The sequence below is a fragment of the Oncorhynchus mykiss genome, chromosome 13 (assembly GCF_057628025.1).
Source record: "Oncorhynchus mykiss isolate SJ-2025 chromosome 13, ASM5762802v1, whole genome shotgun sequence".
Taxonomy (NCBI): domain Eukaryota; kingdom Metazoa; phylum Chordata; class Actinopteri; order Salmoniformes; family Salmonidae; genus Oncorhynchus; species Oncorhynchus mykiss.
Genome location: NC_143034.1, coordinates 58,733,033 through 58,755,048, shown reverse-complemented (window position 1 = coordinate 58,755,048; position 22,016 = coordinate 58,733,033). Strand labels below are relative to the sequence as shown.

Here is a 22,016-nt window from a genome sequence, read left to right as displayed (position 1 = left end):
TCCGCCTGGTGTCCTGCGTCGAATTCGGTGCGCAATTGCCAGCTGCTTCTACTTTACCATTTGATTCAGGGGAGAAAGCATGTGTCCAAGAACGATGTATCAATGAAGAGATATGTGAAAAACACCTTGATGATTGATTCTAAACAACGTTTGCCATGTTTTCAGTCGATATTATGGAGTTAATTTGGAAAAAAGTTTGCGTTTTGAGGACTGAATTTCGGATTTTTTTTGGTAGCCTAATGTGATGTATAAAACGGAGCTATTTCTAATACACAAGGAATCTTTTTGGAAAAACTGAGCATCTGCTATCTAACTGAGAGTATCCTCATTGAAAACATCAGAAGTTCTTCAAAGGTAAATTATTTTATTTGAAGGCTTTTATGTTTTTGTTAATGTTGCGTGCTGGATGCTAACGCTAATGCTAACGCTAAATGCTAACGCGAAATGCTAACGCTAGCTAGCTACTTTTACACAAATGATTGTTTTCCTATGGTTGAGAAGCATATTTTGAAAATCTGAGATGACAGTGTTGTTTACAAAAGGCTAAGCTTGAGAGATGGCATATTTATTTCATTTCATTTGCGATTTTCATAAATAGTTAACGTTGTGTTATGCTAATGAGCTTGCTGATAGATTTACACAATCCTGGATACAGGGGTTTTTTCATAGCTAAACGTGACGCAGAAAACGGAGCGATTTGTCCTAAACAAATAATCTTTCAGGAAAAACTGAACATTTGCTATCTGAGTCTCCTCATTGAAAACATCTGAAGTTCTTCAAAGGTAAATGATTTTATTTGAATGCTTTTCTGTTTTTTTGTGTAAATGTTGCCAGCTGAATGCTAATGCTAAATGCTACGTTAGCCATCAATACTGTTACACAAATGCTTGTTTTGCAATGGTTGAGAAGCATATTTTGAAAATCTGAGATGACAGTGTTGTTAACAAAAGGCTAAGCTTGAGAGCTAGCATATTTATTTCATTTCATTTGCGATTTTCATGAATAGTTAACGTTGCGTTATGGTAATGAGCTTGAGTCTGTATTCACGATCCCGGATCCGGGATGGGGAGATCAGAAAGGTTAAACAGACTTGCACATCGCTCCGCTTTCTCTCGTAACAAACAAGTTGGGAACTTCAAGACATGGATTCCAGCACCATACCCACAGGGTTAATTAGGTTTGCTTTAAAACAGCCACCACCATGCTTTTTAAACATTCATGGCCGAATGCATGACAACGAGAACATTAACATATCCAGAAAGTTAACCTCTACTCGGTTCCCCGATCCAACAATGGGGGCTGGGCGACACAGAGAGAGAGATGGTTGACCTCTGCTGCCCCCTCTGTTACAGCCTAGTAATAACAGGGGATATAATCTAGCCCAACACTACACAGCATCTGACCTGAGCCCTACTGACAAACTGACGGAATAAGAATCCACACAGACCTTTTTGGTCTTAATTTAAAAAGTTAGGCATAAGGTTATCAGTGTGGTTGGGGTTGGCGAAGAGTAATTGCAGAAATAGACAGGGTTTATGACTTTGTAGCAACTAGTGATGACCCATGAGGTTCTCCTGGTCAGGTCACATGGTAAGGACAGACTCCTGGCCCTAGTCCCAGTGTAGCTGTGTGTGTCCTATAAAACGGGTTAGCTGTGTGTGTCCTATAAAACGGGTTAGCTGTGTGTGTCCTATAAAACGGGTTAGCTGTGTGTGTCCTATTAAACGGGTTAGCTGTGTGTGTCCTATTAAACGGGTTAGCTGTGTGTGTCCTATTAAACGGGTTAGCTGTGTGTGTCCTATTAAACGGGTTAGCTGTGTGTGTCCTATTAAACGGGTTAGCTGTGTGTGTCCTATTAAACGGGTTAGCTGTGTGTGTCCTATTAAACGGGTTAGCTGTGTGTCCTATTAACGGGTTAGCTGTGTGTGTGTCCTATTAACGGGTTAGCTGTGTGTGTGTCCTATTAAACGGGTTAGCTGTGTGTGTGTCCTATTAAACGGGTTAGCTGTGTGTCCTATTAAACGGGTTAGCTGTGTGTGTCCTATTAAACGGGTTAGCTGTGTGTGTCCTATTAAACGGGTTAGCTGTGTGTGTCCTATTAAACGGGTTAGCTGTGTGTGTCCTATAAACGGGTTAGCTGTGTGTGTCCTATTAAACGGGTTAGCTGTGTGTGTCCTATAAAACGGGTTAGCTGTGTGTGTGTCCTATAAACGGGTTAGCTGTGTGTGTGTCCTATTAAACGGGTTAGCTGTGTGTGTCCTATAAAACGGGTTAGCTGTGTGTGTCCTATAAAACGGGTTAGCTGTGTGTGTCCTATTAAACGGGTTAGCTGTGTGTGTCCTATTAAACGGGTTAGCTGTGTGTGTCCTATTAAACGGGTTAGCTGTGTGTGTCCTATTAAACGGGTTAGCTGTGTGTGTCCTATTAAACGGGTTAGCTGTGTGTGTCCTATTAAACGGGTTAGCTGTGTGTGTCCTATTAAACGGGTTAGCTGTGTGTGTCCTATTAAACGGGTTAGCTGTGTGTGTCCTATTAAACGGGTTAGCTGTGTGTGTCCTATTAACGGGTTAGCTGTGTGTGTGTCCTATTAACGGGTTAGCTGTGTGTGTCCTATTAAACGTGTTAGCTGTGTGTGTGTCCCATTAAACGGGTTAGCTGTGTGTCCCATTAAACGGGTTAGCTGTGTGTCCTATTAAACGGGTTAGCTGTGTGTGTCCTATTAAACGGGTTAGCTGTGTGTGTCCTATTAAACGGGTTAGCTGTGCGTGTCCTATTAAACGGGTTAGCTGTGTGTGTCCTATTAAACGGGTTAGCTGTGTGTGTCCTATTAAACGGGTTAGCTGTGTGTGTCCTATTAAACGGGTTAGCTGTGTGTGTCCTATTAAACGGGTTAGCTGTGTGTGTCCTATTAAACGGGTTAGCTGTGTGTGTCCTATTAAACGGGTTAGCTGTGTGTGTCCTATAAACGGGTTAGCTGTGTGTGTCCTATAAATGGGTTAGCTGTGTGTGTGTCCTATTAAACGGGTTAGCTATGTGTGTCCTATAAAACGGGTTAGCTATGTGTGTCCTATAAAACGGGTTAGTTGTGTGCACACTTCAAAGCGGCATAAGGCCGTGTGTTATGGTTTTGGATGCCCCGATTGCTAGCAACAACGACAAGAAACTACGATGTGGTGAATTGTAAGTGTCTCGTTTCAGCTCATTTGATCTTGTTTTTGATACCATGCCTTGTTTTGAAGTGTTTTGACTGATTTCACATCTATGCTAACATGGAAAAACATGTGCTATCTAGCTAGTTAACTTCTTGGTGACAGGGGGCAGTATTTTCACATCCGGATGAAATGCATGCCCAAATTCAACTGCCTGCTACTCATCCCCAGAAGATAAGATATGCATAGTATTAGTAGATTTGGATAGAAAACACTCTGAAGTTCCTAAAACTGTTTGAATCATGTCCGTGAGTAAAACATAACTTATTTAGCAGGCGAAACCCCGAGGTCAAACCATTCAGATTTTTTTTTTTTGGGGGGGGGGGGGGGGTCACACTCTTTTCAATGGGTTTTCATTGGGAATCCAGATTTCTAAGGGACCTTCTTGCAGTTAGTTGACAAGATACAAATCTATCGTTCTGTCCCTGAACAAGGCAGTTAACCCACTGTTCCTAGGTCGTCATTGAAAATAAGAATTTGTTCTTAACCTCTAGTACTTAGCCATCCCGGATCCGGGATCGTGAATACAGCCTCAAGCTCATTACGATAACGCAACGTTAACTATTCATGAAAATCGCAAATGAAATGAAATAAATATGCTAGCTCTCAAGCTTAGCCTTTTGTTAACAACATTGTCATCTCAGATTTTCAAAATATGCTTCTCAACCATAGGAAAACAATCATTTGTGTAACAGTAGCTAGCTAGCGTAGCAATTAGCGTTAGCATTAGCGTTAGCATTCAGCAGGCAACATTTTCACAAAAACCAGAAAAGCATTCAAATAAAATAATTTACCTTTGAAGAACTTCAGATGTTTTCAATGAGGAGACTGTTAGATTGCAAATGTTCAGTTTTTCCTGAAAGATTATTTGTTTAGGAGAAATCGCTCCGTTTGGTGCGTCACGTTTGGCTACCAAAAAAAACGAAAATCCAGTCATCAAAACGCCAAACTTTTTTCCAAATTAACTCCATAATATCGACTGAAACATGGCAAACGTTGTTTAGAACCAATCCTCAAGGTGTTTTTCACATATCTCTTCGATGATATATCGTTCGTGGAAGTGTGCTTTCTGTTCTGAATCCCAGGAGAAAATGCCCGCACCTGAAGATTACGCACCAATTTAGACAAAGGACACCAGGCAGACCCCTGGAAAATGTAGTCTCTTATGGCCAATCTTCCAATGATATGCCTACAAATACGTCACAATGCTGCAGATATCTTGAAGAAACGACAGAAAGGGCAGGCTCGTTCCTGGTGCATTCACAGCCATATAAGGAGATAATGGAAAACAGAGCCTCAGAAATTCTGCTCATTTCCTGTTTGAAGTTTCATCTTGGTTTCGCCTGTAGCATGAGTTCTGTGGCACTCACAGATAATATCTTTGCAGTTTTGGAAACGTCAGACTGTTTTCTTTCCAAATCTGTCAATTATATGCATAGTCGAGCATCTTTTCATGACAAAATATTGGGCACGTTTTTTTATCCAATAATGAAATAGCGCCCCCATAGACTCAACTGGTTTTAACTGACTTGCCTAGTTAAATAAAGGTCACATAAAAAAATAAAAAAATAAAAAATAAAAGTTGCTATCGTTTCCACTGGATGTCAACAGTCTTTAGAAATTGGTTGAGGTTATTCCTGTGTGTAATGAAGAAGTACGGCCATCTTGAACGAGGTTCACTTGAACTGTACTGTTAGATAGAGGCGCGTGACCAGAAAGCATGCTTCAGTTTGTTTTCTTCCTTTATTGAACACAGATCATACCGTCTTCAGTTGTATCGATTATTTACGTTAAAAAATACATAAAGTTGTATTACAAAAGTAGTTTGAAATGTTTTAGCAACAGGTAACTTTTGAGATATTTTGTAGTCAAGTTGGAGAAAAGCAAGTTGGAGCCGGTGTTTTTCTGGATATATATCGACGGAATTAATCGAACAAAAAGGACCCTTTGTGATGTTTATGGGACCTATTGGAGTGCCAACAAAAGAAGCTCGTCAAAGGTAAGGCATGAATTATATTTTTATTTCTGCGTTGTGTCGCGCCTGCAGGGTTGAAATATGGTTTCTCTCTTTGTTTACGGAGGTGCTATCCTCATGAAATAGCATAGTTTGCTTTAGCCGAAAAGCCTTTTTGAAATCTGACATGTTGGCTGGATTCACAACAAGTGTAGCTTTAATTTGCTATCTTGCGTGTGTGATTTAATGAAAGTTTGATTTTTATAGTAATTTATTTGAATTTGGCGCTCTGCATTTTCCTGGCTTTTGGCCAGGTGGGACGCGTCCCACATATCCCAGAGAGGTTTTAACCAACAACCGCAACAAAGTATTTGAGAGACAAGTTCTCATTCTGCAACTTTATTTCGGTTTTCAATAAACATTGGGGACAAAATATTGTTTACATGTTATCAACAATATAAGCAAACCCCATCTGTTTTTCCCCACAGTAGAGCACAAGTCAATGTAGTTGCTAAACAACCAACCCGTCTATAGAGATACATCTAACTGCCAACATTATAGGGCGTTGGGCCCCACGAACCAGAACAACTTCAACGTGCCTTAGCATACATTCTACAAGTGTCTGGAACTCTACTGGAGGGATCCGACACCATTCTTCCGCGAGAAATTCCATAATTTGGTGTTCTGTTGACGGTGGTGGAAAACACCGTCTCAGGCGCCACTCCAGAATCTAATATAAAGTGTTCAATTGGGTTGAGATCTGGTGACTGACACACACCATATGCTCCTTTGAGACCCTCTTTCAAAGTCATTGGCATCTATTATTCTAGCCAGGGTAGACAAAATAATCTACAACTGGGCTTTTTTATACATGACCCTAAGCATGATGGGATGTTAATTTCTTAATTAACAACGGCACCTGCTTTCAATATACTTTGAATGCCTAATTTACTTTATTTCCTTTATTTTGGCAGTTACCTACAGTGCCTTGCGAAAGTATTCGGCCCCCTTGAACTTTGCGACCTTTTGCCACATTTCAGGCTTCAAACATAAAGATATAAAACTGTATTTTTTTTTTGTGAAGAATCAACAACAAGTGGGACACAATCATGAAGTGGAACGACATTTATTGGATATTTCAAACTTTTTTAACAAATCAAAAACTGAAAAATTGGGCGTGCAAAATTATTCAGCCCCTTTACTTTCAGTGCAGCAAACTCTCTCCAGAAGTTCAGTGAGGATCTCTGAATGATCCAATGTTGACCTAAATGACTAATGATGATAAATACAATCCACCTGTGTGTAATCAAGTCTCCGTATAAATGCACCTGCACTGTGATAGTCTCAGAGGTCCGTTAAAAGCGCAGAGAGCATAATGAAGAACAAGGAACACACCCGGCAGGTCCGAGATACTGTTGTGAAGAAGTTTAAAGCCGGATTTGGATACAAAATGATTTCCCAAGCTTTAAACATCCCAAGGAGCACTGTGCAAGCGATAATATTGAAATGGAAGGAGTATCAGACCACTGCAAATCTACCAAGACCTGGCCGTCCCTCTAAACTTTCAGCTCATACAAGGAGAAGACTGATCAGAGATGCAGCCAAGAGGCCCATGATCACTCTGGATGAACTGCAGAGATCTACAGCTGAGGTGGGAGACTCTGTCCATAGGACAACAATCAGTCGTATATTGTACAAATCTGGCCTTTATGGAAGAGTGGCAAGAAGAAAGCCATTTCTTAAAGATATCCATAAAAAGTGTTGTTTAAAGTTTGCCACAAGCCACCTGGGAGACACACCAAACATGTGGAAGAAGGTGCTCTGGTCAGATGAAACCAAAATTGAACTTTTTGGCAACAATGCAAAACGTTATGTTTGGCATAAAAGCAACACAGCTGAACACACCATCCCCACTGTCAAACATGGTGGTGGCAGCATCATGGTTTGGGCCTGCTTTTCTTCAGCAGGGACAGGGAAGATGGTTAAAATTGATGGGAAGATGGATGGAGCCAAATACAGGACCATTCTGGAAGAAAACCTGATGGAGTCTGCAAAAGACCTGAGACTGGGACTGAGATTTGTCTTCCAACAAGACAATTATCCAAAACATAAAGCAAAATCTACAATGGAATGGTTCAAAAATAAACATATCCAGGTGTTAGAATGGCCAAGTCAAAGTCCAGACCTGAATCCAATCAAGAATCTGTGGAAAGAACTGAAAACTGCTGTTCACAAATGCTCTCCATCCAACCTCACTGAGCTCGAGCTGTTTTGCAAGGAGGAATGGGAAAAAATGTCAGTCTCTCGATGTGCAAAACTGATAGAGACATACCCCAAGCGACTTACAGCTGTAATCGCAACAAAAGGTGGCGCTACAAAGTATTAACTTAAGGGGGCTGAATAATTTTGAACGCCCAATTTTTCAGTTTTTGATTTGTTAAAAAAGTTTGAAATATCCAATAAATGTCGTTCCACTTCATGATTGTGTCCCACTTGTTGTTGATTCTTCACAAAAAAATAGAGTTTTATATCTTTATGTTTGAAGCCTGAAATGTGGCAAAAGGTCGCGAAGTTCAAGGGGGCCGAATACTTTTGCAAGGCACTGTATATCTCTATGTTGTGTGAACTTGTGTCCTACCTCACAGAAGAGAGTGAGCTTGTCGTCAGGCAGCAGCCCATTGGCCTCGTCCAGCAGGAAGTCTCTCCTGATGAACTTCTTAAAGCCCCAGTCCTTCCCCTGGACAAACCGGTATGCCCTCTGGCTCTCTGTAAAAAAGAAAACAACACAGACAGTTAGTGCACGTGTGTCTGTCATGACCATGAGAAAGGAGAAACTGAGAGTGAGCACAGCCAGACAGGAGGTTGAATGAAGGAAGTGTCACCTGCAGGGGACTTTTAACACCTCATAAGAAAACGATGCCATACTCCACAGACATTTTTCATACACTCCCTCATCTCTGGCACACAGGCACGATAAGCAGGTGGGATAAGCAGGGATCAAAGCATCCCATTATAAAGTGCTTATGGACTGCCAACTATGTCTGCCTGAGAAGAGGCAGGGAGGGTTCTGTGCACTACAAACACACAAGAGAAATGCCTTCATGCGGTCCTTCACCAGGAATAGGTACATACACTGTCTGCGTCCAAAATGGCACCATTTTGTCTATATAGTGTACTACAAAAGTAGTGCACTACATAGGGAATAGGGTGTTATTTGGGACACAACCACTGAGGACATACTCAACGTACACAACACAATAACTAGAGTCAGAGACACTGCTGTACCATAGTGGTTCTGATGGCCCAGTTGGTAAGACTGATGCTAACAAAGCCAAGGTTCAAGTCCCTCAGGGATCACATACAGTAAAGTGAGTGCATTTATATTTGTAGTAAATGGCTTTGGATCTGAGAGTCTGCCAAGTCAGATCACAATGAATTCCCTGCCCAGACATTTTACTACTCCAAGACCCTCTCAAAGATCTCCAATGAAACTTCACATAAAGATCCCTGGTCATGTATAGAATGACAGGATCCCATCTAAGAAGCTCCTGTAGGGCAGGCCCCTCCTGTAGGGCAGGCCCCTCCTGTAGGGCAGGCCCCTCCTGTAGGGCAGGCCCCTCCTGTAGGGCAGGCCCCTCCTGTAGGGCCAGCTAACGCTACTGTGGTCCAAGCCTTATGAGCTCTCCTGCCATATCCAAGTGGGAGTCATTCAGATGGGGTAACAGCTCTGCTGAAAGCTCTATGTGAAATTCACCAGCAGAGGTATGATGCAGTGGTGGGTACAGTAGTCAACCAGGCAGGCAGGGGCTGCGCTCCAAATGGCACCCTATTCCCTTTATAGTGCACTACATTGACCAGAGCCCTATGGGCTATAGGGAATAGGGAATATGCTGTCATTTGGGATGCGTACAGACAGTGGTGGAGTTGAACGCATATCCAGTTCTCCACCCCAGTGCTCAATCAGGGGGTCCTCTCCCTCTAATCCCTCCCCTGGAGATGGGCTACAAACAGGCCCTGACAGCCACCCTCTCAGACTGACAGAAATCCAAACACAGAAATCCAAACACTCCAAAAGGCTCTTTTCTCTACTCTTTTTTTCCTACTTTATTCATCGTCACTCCTCTTTTCCTCTCTGCATAATAGGAACTGATGTCAGAAGGCTTTCATTTAAAGGCTTTGCGTCAGTCTCTCCCTCTCTCTCTCATCTTAAACCTGTGTTGTTGAAAGCCACGTCAAACTTTTATGGACTTGACATGCCAAGTAGTGTATGGTTGGATACACAAACACACAGAGCAAAAGCACTGCATCTTAGTCTTATCCTTGTCTGCCTGTTTGTCTGAAATCTTTCAGTCTGCGTTTTCTCTATTTCCTTTCCGATATGTGAGAGACTCAGGCATGGTCCCCTGGCCAGCAGCTCCTCTCCCTGTGTGGTGGAGAGATTGTCCTGTGTGTTATCAGGGTATGTGGAAGAAGACCAGCAGCCTGTGACAACTTCCTACGGGGCTGGGTCTCAGCCTAATGGAGGTGTGAGGACGGTGGGAGCAGAGAGAGAGAGAGAGAGGGCTAGCTGGGAGGAGGGAGGGACGGAACGGGAGCACAGAGGAGAAAGGGTGAGAGGAGTCCAACGGCAGGAAGAGGAAGAGGGAGAGAGGGCTAGCTGGGAGGAGGGAGGGACGGAACGGGAGCACAGAGAACGGAGGAGAAAGGGTGAGAGGAGTCCAACGGCAGGAAGAGGGAGAGAGGTGAGATTTCTCCTCTACTGCTCAGTCCCTGCTCACTCTCCACACTAAGGTGTATGTCTGTGTGCACATGTGCGTGCGCCTGTGCGTTTGTATGCGTGTGTGTATTAAGCTGAGCTCAGCTGACCCTGCTGCCTCGACTGGGTCTCCTGAGCAGGACCAGAACCTCACGCTGGCATCGGATCAACCTCAGGTCAGAACGCATGTGGTCACGGTCGGGTCACAGCAGGCTGGGTCACCAAGTCAGGAGGGGAGGAACACACCAGGAATAACAAATAGGAAAGGAGGAAGAGGAGTGAGAAGACCAGCGATGGAAGCATGTCACTCAAACAGTGGATAGAAGCAGTCACTAACAGTGCAGGCAGAGGTGGCATGTGAGGTGAGATATGTAGATAGATGCAGTGAGACAAGAGAAAAAAATAGGAAGGCGAGAGAGACAGGGACAGAGTTTTAGAGAGGAGAAGGGAAAGATAGAGCGAGCGAGAGTAGAGCCAGGCTGTTTTAGAGAGCATAGAATACATATTCAGGCTGTGGCTCAGGGGCCTGGTTGAAACACACAGTGAGAAGGTCACCCAGAAGACTGGCTGGCAAACATCACACTCCGGGCCAACAAAGGAGCACAACTCAATAGTGTGGGTCACACTAAGAGTGTGTGTGTGCGGGCATGACAGAGAAAGTGTAATATACAGTAAGTACATCAGTTCAAAACAACTCTAATCCCTCCATCCCTTCGTCCCTCCGTCCCTCCATCCCTCCGTGATCATCTGTTCTCTGGCAGGAGGTTTAGAGAATCCCAAAAGAAGCCTGGAGCTTTCCCTATTACACAAACACAATCAAGCAGTCACACACCTAGACCTTCATACACATACACACTCCAACCCCATCCTCCCAACCACTACTGCCTACATCCCCATCCCACTTCTTCCCTCCACTTCAATAGCTGCCCTTTAGTCTAAATCCCATTCATTAAATACAGTACACAACACATACAGTCCAATGTCTAACAGCATGATAGACAACGCTTCAGTATGTGTAATGGAGCACCTGCATTTGCATCAACCCCCACGCACCTACATAGGCTGACATATAACCAGGAAGGCAGGCACACAAGCTCGCTCACTCACACACACCACAAATACACAAACGAGCACACACACACGCCATTTCCGAAGAAAATCTCATCTCTATTGAATAATGAGCTCTATAAGCAAGTGTCAGCACAAACATGTGTAACGACGTTCCTTCTAGCCGTGTCGATATGTGATTATGTAAAGACTGTCCAATGACTCTTCTCACAACACAACAACACTGAATGCCTGACCGCCCCCATCAGTAACCGCGGGCAACTAGCTCTGACAACCACAGGCAAGCATTCAGACAGAGGTTTCAATCAGCCAGGAGACCATGTGGAACTAAAGACACTAACCACAATACCACAACCACTGTACTGGCAAATGAGATCGTTCTTTTAAAATATACAGTGTATGAAGACCTGTGTACACACAGCAAATTAACCTGAACTTGAACCTGTGACCAAACACACTGGAGACATAACCTCTCCTTAGCACTTAGCACCTAAAAAGCACTACAAAGCCCACTGTCTGAGAAGAACACTCAGCCCTGCGCCATTTAAATAAACCCTAGCCACCACCGCCATATAGCAGGAGACTTCCTCTCTCTCTCTCTGTGTGTGTTCTCAGAGCTGTCAGTGCAGCAGTGTGTCTGCCAGCAGGCTGCTTTATCTGGCACAGGAGAAGAGGGGGGGCCAAGAGACACGTTACAAACCGTTCATCCACAATCCCACAGGAGAGCCAGCTAGCTAGCGACTAAGCCAGGGAGAGAAATTATGTGGCAGAGAAGAGAGGAGAGGATGTTTGGGGGGGAGGGGGGAGGGGGGAGAGAGAGGTGGGGGGCTGCCAGTGGAGCCCAAATATATCTCCATTAGCAGGCAGTAACAGCATCAGAGACCAACAGAGGAGACCAACATGCATTACTGATTGAGGCTCTCTATTCTGGTGGGGGTGGCTGAACAGTATGAGGTTGAAGGTCAGATCCACTTGAAACAGTTCATGTTTAAGGCAGCAAATGATATATGCAGCATCTTTACATTACTCACAATCATCTTTAACCATATTTATAACCACCTATATATCTGTTTATTTAGCTATGTATCACACCAATCTGTACTTGGACTTACTATCCATTTCAGTGGAGTGTGTGGCCCTGTGAGACTGTGTGGAGAGCCCCAGCAGTGACATGCCACATAAACAGTCCTCACACTCTGAGCCACAGCCTTCTTAATTAAGGCACTTTGTTTTTATTTGGCCTGGGTTCTCTTCAGGAGGCATGGATTTAATTGGATTCTAAATGATCCAGAACAGATAGAGCTATCTTTACTGCCATATTCTCAGACGGAGTGCTCGCTGAAGTCCCTTGTCACAAATACGGTGGCTGCGGTTAATTTTCTCCAGCGACAAGGCGAGCAGAGAGCTGAGGGGAAGATGGGGTGCATCTGGGGGACGGGGGGGGGTCTACCACCAAAGAACACAATTTACAGCAAACCCCCCAGAGACACGAAGAGGAGAACAGAAGACATTTTCTCCACTTCTCTCAACATTCTCCATCTTTAATCTCTTTCAGTGGTCATGTGGAGAGGCAGATTCAGGTGAGCTGACCGAGTGAAGGAATGAAACGGCTCTAGGTGGTGTTTACCACCCACTCTGCAGGCTACTGCTGTCCCTCTTAGAGTGGTGCAGCGAAATGTGCACAGCCAACTATGCATTAACTGTACCTTAAGAGCCTCTCAAGCGAGCTTGATGCACAATTACAGTATGCGGCCCAGGGACTGTTTCATAACAGTAGTGTTTGTGAATGTGTTGTTGTTGTTGCGGAGAGAAAAAGCACTGCCACAGTGAAGATGTAGAGTGTAGAACGGAGAGAGGGAAAGTGTGTGAGGGAGGGAGGGGGGGGTTGAGTTCACGCGGTAGACGTTTCTCAGCAGGAAAACCATTTCCCTTTCTACACGACCTGCACTGCGGGGGGTTGTACAGTCTTTCTGCATACACCTCTGATACAAACATTCCTCCTCTGCTCCTCTCCTCACCTCCTCCCATACTTCCTGTGCTCGACGGGGTGCCGGAGGAGAGACAACCAACCAGGTAGAGAGCCTGATAACCAGGAAGCGGTCACATCTGGCCCACTCAAATTCAATTCCACACAAGTTTGCTTTTCCTCCCCATAACATAATCTAATTAAAAAAGAGCAGGCATTGGAAGAAACATATTTCCTTTCCAATTCATCAGCCAGAGAAGAGGCAGAAGACAAAAATTGCTCCATGCTACTTTGAATTAAATATGGGGGGGAACGAATCCCACCTGCAGTGATTATACACACCCATATGGCTATCAACACCTCGGCCCGCACACTGAATTAGACACTTTGGCTCCCTCACCCCCTCCTATGCACACACTCACTTAGTAAACCTCAGAGACACAGGTAATACATCTCTCAAACCTCCTAACCTTGTTCCTATTAGTCAACATGTCTTCCATGTTCTACTGCCAAGCTACAGGTTTGAGCTGAGAGGTTCAAGAGTGGATTGTTATAAGTAGTTCTGTTATCACATTACCTCTCACACACCTACATAATATCAAGCCAGGTACACTATGGGATTACAATAGCAGAGCACCACTGACCCTATAGAGATGGTGGGTTGTTGGGGATAGATATTTCCCAAGCAAAAAAATGATTCATATTCAAGAAAACATTAAAAAGTACATCTACTAAGATTGACCATATGACTGGACAGATACTGACACCTGAATTGACTGTTACCTTTCAGGTATTTTAAATGTCCGTAATGTCTACTTGTTAATGTTATTTAAATGCATGAACATTTGAAAGTATTTTTGTCTGTAATGCCATTTTCGTCATGTGTCGGACCCCAGGAAGACTGGCTGTCGTCATGGCATTAGCTAATGGGGATTCAAATCAACTCAAATCAAGTGTGACTTACCCATAGCCTTCGTCTCCTCTCCCTTGGCATTGAGGATGGAGAACTTGAACTTGGCACGCACCTCGCTCTTGGGACAGCTGACCAGGAGCAGGTAGAGGGACAGGTAGTCTTTACTCTCCTCGTCCAGGCCTTTAGGGTTTACACGCAAACACCTGGACACACAGAGGGAGGGATCAGCATCAGTGATCATCAGACTCAGTCAAACAGAGACGAGGTCAGTCAACTATGTTCAGTAACTGTCCAAAATAATAGAGACCAAACCCTGTCCAACAGACTTAGGAGTCTAAATCAGATCAATCATGGACAAGTTATTGGTCCTGTCGTCCCTTATGGCTTATCCATAAAACCCACTTCTTGGCCCCGCCTCCACTCACCATTTAAGCTTGTCATTGGCTCCCGAAGAGAAGGTGGAGCTCTTGATGACCTCGCCCATCTCCTCACGACAGAAGCTGAAGTTGTTGATGGTCCACATGTAAGAGAACTTCACCACTTTGATCTAACAGAGGTAGGGACACACACACACACACACACACCAGGAATCAGACATGATGACTTTAATTTATTTATCTATTCCATACAGGTAGCTAAGTGGCTGGTTGGTCAGCCTGGACTTCAAAACCACACATCAAACATGCCTTTCATCTCAATAAACATTGACAACAAACAGGGGGAGAAGAAAGGATATTAAAATGCTGCAACAAAAAATGATTTTGCAAGGACAGCGAGATGAAAAACACATCAATAGAAAAACATCCCTCTTCTTTAAACAGGCTGTTATCAAAAACACCAGCACTGGCAGTCCTGACTGACTGACTGACAGACAAACAGGCTGACAGGTGTAAGTACTGTACATAGAAAAACAGATACATGTACACACACACACACACACCAATCCCCACGCTTACCTGAGTGTAACACCAGCTCTCAGCCACAGGGCCGCTGGACATGTCCGCGGGGGGAGGGGGACTCGGGACTCTTGACATCGCCAGCGTTGAGACAGGGGGGGCCGGAGTGGAGCCTGAGCACCAGCCAGGAGGAAGGCAGAGTGGAGGGGTGGCTGAGCCCAACAACACCACTGAATGGGCTAAGTATTCCACCAGACCACCACACACAGCACCAAGCTCCAGCCAAGGATAACGTCTGGGGAACGTCCAGGTAATCCACAGCAACACCCTACAACCAGAGAGAGTTGCATTATCATAGGTGTTATAGTCAGTGAGTGTGCTAAAAGGCTAATTGTAATTGAGCGGTATTGCTCAGTAAGTAGGACAAAACAGCTCTGAATTCATTTGTTTTCAAAGGGCCTCTGCATTCAAAGCAGAGAGGCTGTGAACGCTGCTCGCTCGTCTTCAGTGAGAAAAGCCCTCGTTTATCTGCCATGGTTCTGCCTTTCTTTTGCTTTGAGCGGAGCGCCAGCCGATCTGTGACTGAGAGTGAAGAGCAAGGCTTAAGACCATCATCCCACGCCTGCCTGCCAATCTCCACTCACTCAAGTAGCCTACACAAGGTCACATACAACTTTCAAAGACCACATTGACTTGGAAATGTCATAGCCTATTCCAAAATGTGCAAACTTCTATCAATCTGTGTGAATACAGCCACAATAGAAACAAAAGCATGGACTTCAGTTGAACCATAGATCTACAATCTATGAGAGAGAACTGTGACTTTAACCAATGACTTCTCTTCAATATCACCTTTAGAGAACCACAGATGACCCCTGGGAATAGAACAAGAATGTGTTCTTAATTGACTTGCCTGGTTAAATAAAAAACTAATTATCTTTTGTTCTCCTTTCCTCCCTCTCCCCCCTGGCTCCTTTCCTCCCTCTCCCCCCTGGCTCCTTTCCTCCCTCTCCCCCCTGGCTCCTTTCCTCCCTCTCCCCCCTGGCTCCTTTCCTCCCTCTCCCCCCTGGCTCCTTTCCTCCCTCTCCCCCCTGGCTCCTTTCCTCCCTCTCCCCCCTGGCTCCTTTCCTCCCTCTCCCCCCTGGCTCCTTTCCTCCCTCTCCCCCCCTGGCTCCTTTCCTCCCTCTCCCCCCTGGCTCCTTTCCTCCCTCTCCCCCCTGGCTCCTTTCCTCCCTCTCCCCCCTGGCTCCTTTCCTCCCTCTCCCCCCTGGCTCCTTTCCTCCCTCTCCCCCCTGGCTCCTTTCCTCCCTCTCCCCCCTGGCTCCTTTCCTCCCTCTCCCCCCTGGCTCCTTTCCTCCCTCTCCCCCCTGGCTCCTTTCCTCCCTCTCCCCCCTGCTCCTTTCCTCCCTCTCCCCCCTGCTCCTTTCCTCCCTCTCCCCCCTGCTCCTTTCTCTATTTTCTCACTCATCCTGCACATGTCAAATTGAAGACTCTTCTCTCGTTCTCTCTCTCTTTTCTCAGTCAACCTGCAAGTCCCCCTGTCTCGCAGCCAGACAATCCCTTCGCTTTGCTTCTTAATTAGTGGCTGATTGGATTGGAAGTTCAGGACCTAGATAACTTCCCAGAATCTGTGTGAGAGAGAGAGAAAGGGAAGGAAAGGGCAATTGGGGGGGTCCACCTCTGCCTGGAGACGGGTGAGACGACACAGACAGGACTTCATGAATGTTTAGAGAACTTTGTTGGATCTGATCTTTCTGTTTCTTATTTTGTTCTATTTGCATCTGATGAAAAACACTGGTGGCATTTTCACTCAGTAAAACAATTCAATATTAATCAAAAGATGAAGAACAAGGCAGCACGGATTTGCAATTTAAAATTACCTGAGACTTCCTAACAATTAATTATAGTCTGTGTGAACTTGTGGGTGTTCATGGGTGTAACAAATATGCAGCTTAAGTGCACAAACGCATGCACACATGCAAACTGCTGTGTGGCGGAGTGTGTGCGTTGCATGTGTGCAATAAATGTGTGCCCCCGTATGTTTCCTTAAGCTGTGTGTTCGCATGTCTCTGTATAGGCTACTGTCTCCCAATGTGTGTGCTGCCAACAGCGATCACAAGGGAACCACTAAGAAAACATGACAATACTGGCACCATCGCTAACAACTTCACAGCTTTTCTAAATACACCCAGATGACAATTAAACAGAATAAAGCTGGGGATTGATTTGTCTTTTCATGACAATCATCAGGAGCAGAGAAGCAGACAAATGACAGTAACAACTCAGAGATAGTGGGGCATGTGGTAGTGTGTGTGTGTGGTAATCCTTGTACTCCCTCACTTCAAAGTCTTGAGACGGTTCATTCATCATGGTGATTCAGCTGGTGACAGTCAGCACCAATGGACAGGAGGACTAACAGGTGAGAATACACACGGCAGGGGAAATAAATATCACCACAGCAGTACGTCAGAGAGCGTTAAGAGGGTTGTGTGGATTGTGTGCTCCCCTGAAAACAATCACTAGACAAAGTATGAGGTAAGGATGGCAGTGGTGCGATGTGAGTGTTTCTCGGGTTGTGTACGTGTGTACATGCGTGAATGCCTACCGCCCACATCTCATTTCCCTATCCCATCCTAGTCTGCTGCTGAGGGGACCGACAGGATGAGGAGGGAGAAAGGAGACCTGGATCACATTTATATTAATTACATTGACAGGCCTCTCTCACTGTGCAAATCCAGATCTCCCTCCCACCACAGCCTTCACCTCACCACTAAGAGGCGAGTGCATTACTCAATCATAGGCATGTGGACAAACAGTTCCCAAGAAACCAACAGTCTGAATGATGTCATGTCCTCTCCATCCCTCCCATTAGAAACAGAAGATAAGGGTGCAGAAGATGTTATGATATATGCAAAAAATACTTGCTACATTGAAAGTCAATATATATAAAAACATATTTTAAAAAATAAAAAGAGTTCTTAACAAAAAATAAAGGGAACACTTAAACAACACAATGTAACTCCAAGTCAATCACACTTCTGTGAAATCAAACTGTCCACTTAGGAAGCAACACTGATTGACAATAAATTTCACATGCTGTTGTGCAAATGGAATAGAAATGGAAATTATAGGCAATTAGCAAGACACCCCCAATAAAGGAGTGGTTCTGCAGGTGGTGACCACAGACCACTTCTCAGTTCCTATGCTTGTTGTTCCTATGTTTGATTTTGTTGTCAGCACATTCAACTGTGTACAGAAAAAAGTATTTAATAAGAATATTTCATTCATTCAGATCTAGGATCTATCTATCTATCTATCTATCTATCTATCTATCTATCTATCTATCTATCTATCTATCTATCTATATATATATATATATATATAAATAATTATTTAACCAGGCAGGCTAGTTGAGAACAAGTTCTCATTTACAACTGCGACCTGGCCAAGATAAAGAAAGGCAATGCGACACAAATAACACTGAGTTACACATGGAATAAACAAACAGTCAATAATACAATAGAAAAATCTATATACAGTGTGTGCAAATGAGGTAGGATAAGGGAGGTAAGGCAATAAATAGGCCAGAGTAGCAAAATAATTTCAATATAGCAATTAAAAACTGGAGTGACAGATGTGTAGAAGATGAATGTGCAAGTAGAGATACTGGGATGCAAAGGAGCTAAATAAATAACCGTATGGGGATGAGGAAGTTGGATGGGCTATTTACAGGTTCAGTGATTTGTGAGGTGCTCTGGCAGCTGGTGCTTAAAGTTAGTGAGGGAGATATGAGTCTCCAGCTTCAGTGATTTTTGCAGTTCGTTCCAGTCATTGCCAGCAGAGAACTGGAAGGAAAGGCAACCAAAGGAGGAATTGGCTTTGGGGGTGACCAGTGAAATATACCTGCTGGAGCAAGTGCTACGGGTGGGTGCTGCTATGGTGACCTGAGAGCTGAGATAAGGCAGAGCTTTACCTAGCAAAGACTTATAGATGACCTGGAGCCAGTGGGTTTGGCGCCCGAAAATGAAGCGAGGGCCAGCCAACGAGAGTATGCAGGTCACCGGGGTAGGGGTAGCCAGGTGGAAAGCATGGCCAGCCGTAGAAAAATGCTTTTTGAAATTCTCAATTATCGTGGATTTATCGGTGTTCCAGCTGCCTACTGCACTGAGGCTAGGAGAGGAGGTGCTCTTATTCTCCATGGACTTTACAGTGTCCCAGAACTTTTTTGAACCAAGGGCTTTTTTGATACCCGAGCCAGGTCAATTAGAAAGGCCTGCCCGCTGAAGTGTTTTAGGGAGCATTTGACAGTGATGAGGGGTTTGACCGCAGACCCATTATGGACGCAGGCAATGAGGCAGTGATCGCTGAGATCCTGGTTGAAGACAGCAGAGGTGTATTTGGAGGGCAGGTTGGTTAGGATGATATCTATGAAGGTGCTCGTGTTTACGGATTTGGGCTTGTACCTGGTAGGTTCATTGATAATTTGTGTGAGATTGAGAGCATCAAGTTTAGATTGTAGATGGCCGGGGTTTTAAAGCATGTCCCAGTTTAGGTCACCGAACAGCACGAGCTCTGAAGATAGATGGGGGGTGTCATGACGTTGGCCTGGGGGTAGGTTTATGACAGTCATAAATACCTCTTTCCCCCTTGTTCCTCTCTCTACCCTACCGATGTGAAATTTGAAAACCCCTTGGTTAACAGAGATTCTGGGAACATCAGAAGGTGGGGGGGAAATTAACTATATTCTGGTAATCCGACCAATTGAACATATGCAGTGGTACAGTTCGGTTGTCATCTGAGACATTCTCATCAATGATAAGATGACAAACTCTACAGTGGAAAGTCTGCACATTGTTATCGGATCCACATGGAATTGTTGTTCAATTTAAATGTTCGAATATAAAATTATTGGTGAAGAGATTCAATGTAATTTTAGCTTCCAAATGAGAGATTTGGGTTTTCATAAGGTTAGGGCTCTGCTCAATCAGTGACCCGCCCCATGTGAAGAGACATGGGCTGTAGACTGTGAAACACGCCCTTCTCCCTCCACTATATAAGCCCTTGACGACAATATAACCTTCTGTTACAAGTACGTGAGGTCTGCAGCCTCTGCGTTAGAAGGACTAACATGTCAACTACAGAACTAAGCCAACCTCAGCGTGAGCTTTGGTTGCGAATGGTATGAACTTTGAACTCTTATTCACTACAGAAGTGATACCTCCTAGCCGTTGAGTTAGCAACCGCAGCTGCAAACGCAGGTTAGGAAGGAACAGACAGAGTATCCTATCTACCACACAACGACCTTACTACAACGTATCCAATCGACCACCAGAGACATTCTCCAAAGGACAAAGGACTCGGTTTGGCGACACGGCCTTCCATCTACCACCAACCTACCGAAGCGCAGCTCAGAGTAAATATTTATTGCATTTTCCTTTTCCAAATGGGCGGTAATTTAGAATGCATAAGATACTGTATTTACGATAGCACAGCTTCTCCCTTTGTCCCTCAGTCTTCCCATTCTTTCACTCACTGTAACCAGCTGTCATATCTGTTCCGCCCACTAGGGACATTCCCTTTATGACGTAATTTGTAATCAAGGTATGATTCATTCTTTGTATATGTAATTCTGTGTGATTAGTTAGGTATTTAGTAAATAAATAGTTAAACCCAATTTTGTATTGCTGATTCAACCTGTTAGCCAGGGTTCATGAAGATAACCAAGAATGTACAACTTTCAGATGAGACTGAATTAAGGTGACGATTAATATTGACTGCTATTGATGTAAAATATTACTAGGTCTTTAACCTCTCGGGTAGGGGGCAGCATTTGGAATTTTGGATGAAAAGCATGCCCAAATTAAACAGCCTGTTACTCGGGCCCAGAATATATGATATTACTTATAACTGGTAGATTTGGATAGAAAACACTCTAAGGTTTCCAAAACTGTTAAAATAGTGTCTATGAGTATAACGGAACTGATTCGGCAGGCGAAAACCTGAGAAACTTCCTGAATGGATTTATTTTTTTTGTTTTGTAGTTTTCTATTTAATGCCATGACAGTATCCATTGACTTAGGACTCAATTTGCAGTTCCTATGCCTTCCACTAGATGTCAACAGTCTTTAGAAATTGTTTCAGGCTTGTATTCTTATGATGGAGTAAGACCAGTCTGAATGGGTGGACCCTGACGTGTCACTGAGCTTTTTCATACGCAATCCCGAGAGTGCATTTCTTGTTTACCTTTTATATTGACGACGTTATTGTCCGGTTGAAATATTATAGATCATTTAGGCTAAAAACAACCTGAGGATTGAATATAAACATCGTTTGACATGTTTCTATGAACTTTACGGATGCAATTTGGATTTTTTTGTCTGCCTGTTTTGACTGCGTTTGAGCCTGTGGATTACTGAAGAAAATGCACAAACAAAACAGAGGTTTGTGGATATTAAGAGACTTTATCGACCAAAATGAACATTTATTGAGTAAATGAATGTCTTCTGAGTGCCACCATATGAAGATCATGAAAGGTAAGGGATTCATTTTCTCTCTATTTCTGAGTTTTGTAACGCTTCTGCTTGGCTGGTTACTGTTTGTAATAATTTGTCAACTGGGCTATGTTCTCAAATAATCGTAAGGTATGCTTTTGCCGTAAAGCATTTTTTAAATCTGACACCGTGGTTAGGTTTAAAGATGAACTTCTTGTGAATCCATGTAAAATATGTTTTGTTTTCTGAATTTTTATAAATTAGTATTTCTGTATTTGAATTTGGCCCTCTGCAATCTCACTGAATGTTGGCCAGATGGGCTAGCGTCCCACATAACCTCTCTTGGGTAAGAGTTTATTCGGAAGATAACAGCTCCATAAATATTCTTTCGTGGTGCCCTGACTCTCTAGTTAATTACATTTACAGGATTAGCTCAATCAGGTAATATTAATTACGGAGAAAGGATTTTATAGAATGGCATGTCATATCACTTAATCCGGCATAGCCAAAGACACGACAAGGGCAACCAATTCACATATGGTGTGCAGGGCACAGCTGGGGGCAGAAGGTGGTCTATAGCAAGCAGCAACAGTGACAGACTTGTTTATGGAAAGGTGGACTTTTAAAAGTAAAAGCTCAAATTGTTTGGCCACAGACCTGGATAGTAAGAGAACTCTGCAGGCTCTCTCTGCAGTAGATTTCAACTCCGCCCCCTTTGGCAGTTCTATCCTGTCGGAAAATGTTATAGTTAGGAAAGGAAATT

The 22,016-nt window shown here is 44.0% G+C and overlaps 1 protein-coding gene across 2 annotated transcripts in view; it reads right to left on the bottom strand.

Annotated features, from left to right (window-relative positions):
* The window catches only part of LOC110486697 (speckle-type POZ protein), a 103,413-nt gene that overhangs the window by 37,987 nt on the left and 43,410 nt on the right, over positions 1-22,016 (bottom strand). For both annotated transcript variants that reach the window (XM_021558476.3, XM_090196984.1), the window contains exons 3-6: positions 14,823-15,090; positions 14,292-14,413; positions 13,918-14,069; positions 7,802-7,929 (exon numbers count right to left, since the gene is read on the bottom strand). In XM_021558476.3, coding sequence (XP_021414151.1) covers positions 7,802-7,929; positions 13,918-14,069; positions 14,292-14,413; positions 14,823-14,900 — 480 coding nt within the window. In that variant the 5' untranslated portion in view covers positions 14,901-15,090. The remainder of the gene's footprint in view (positions 1-7,801; positions 7,930-13,917; positions 14,070-14,291; positions 14,414-14,822; positions 15,091-22,016) is intronic.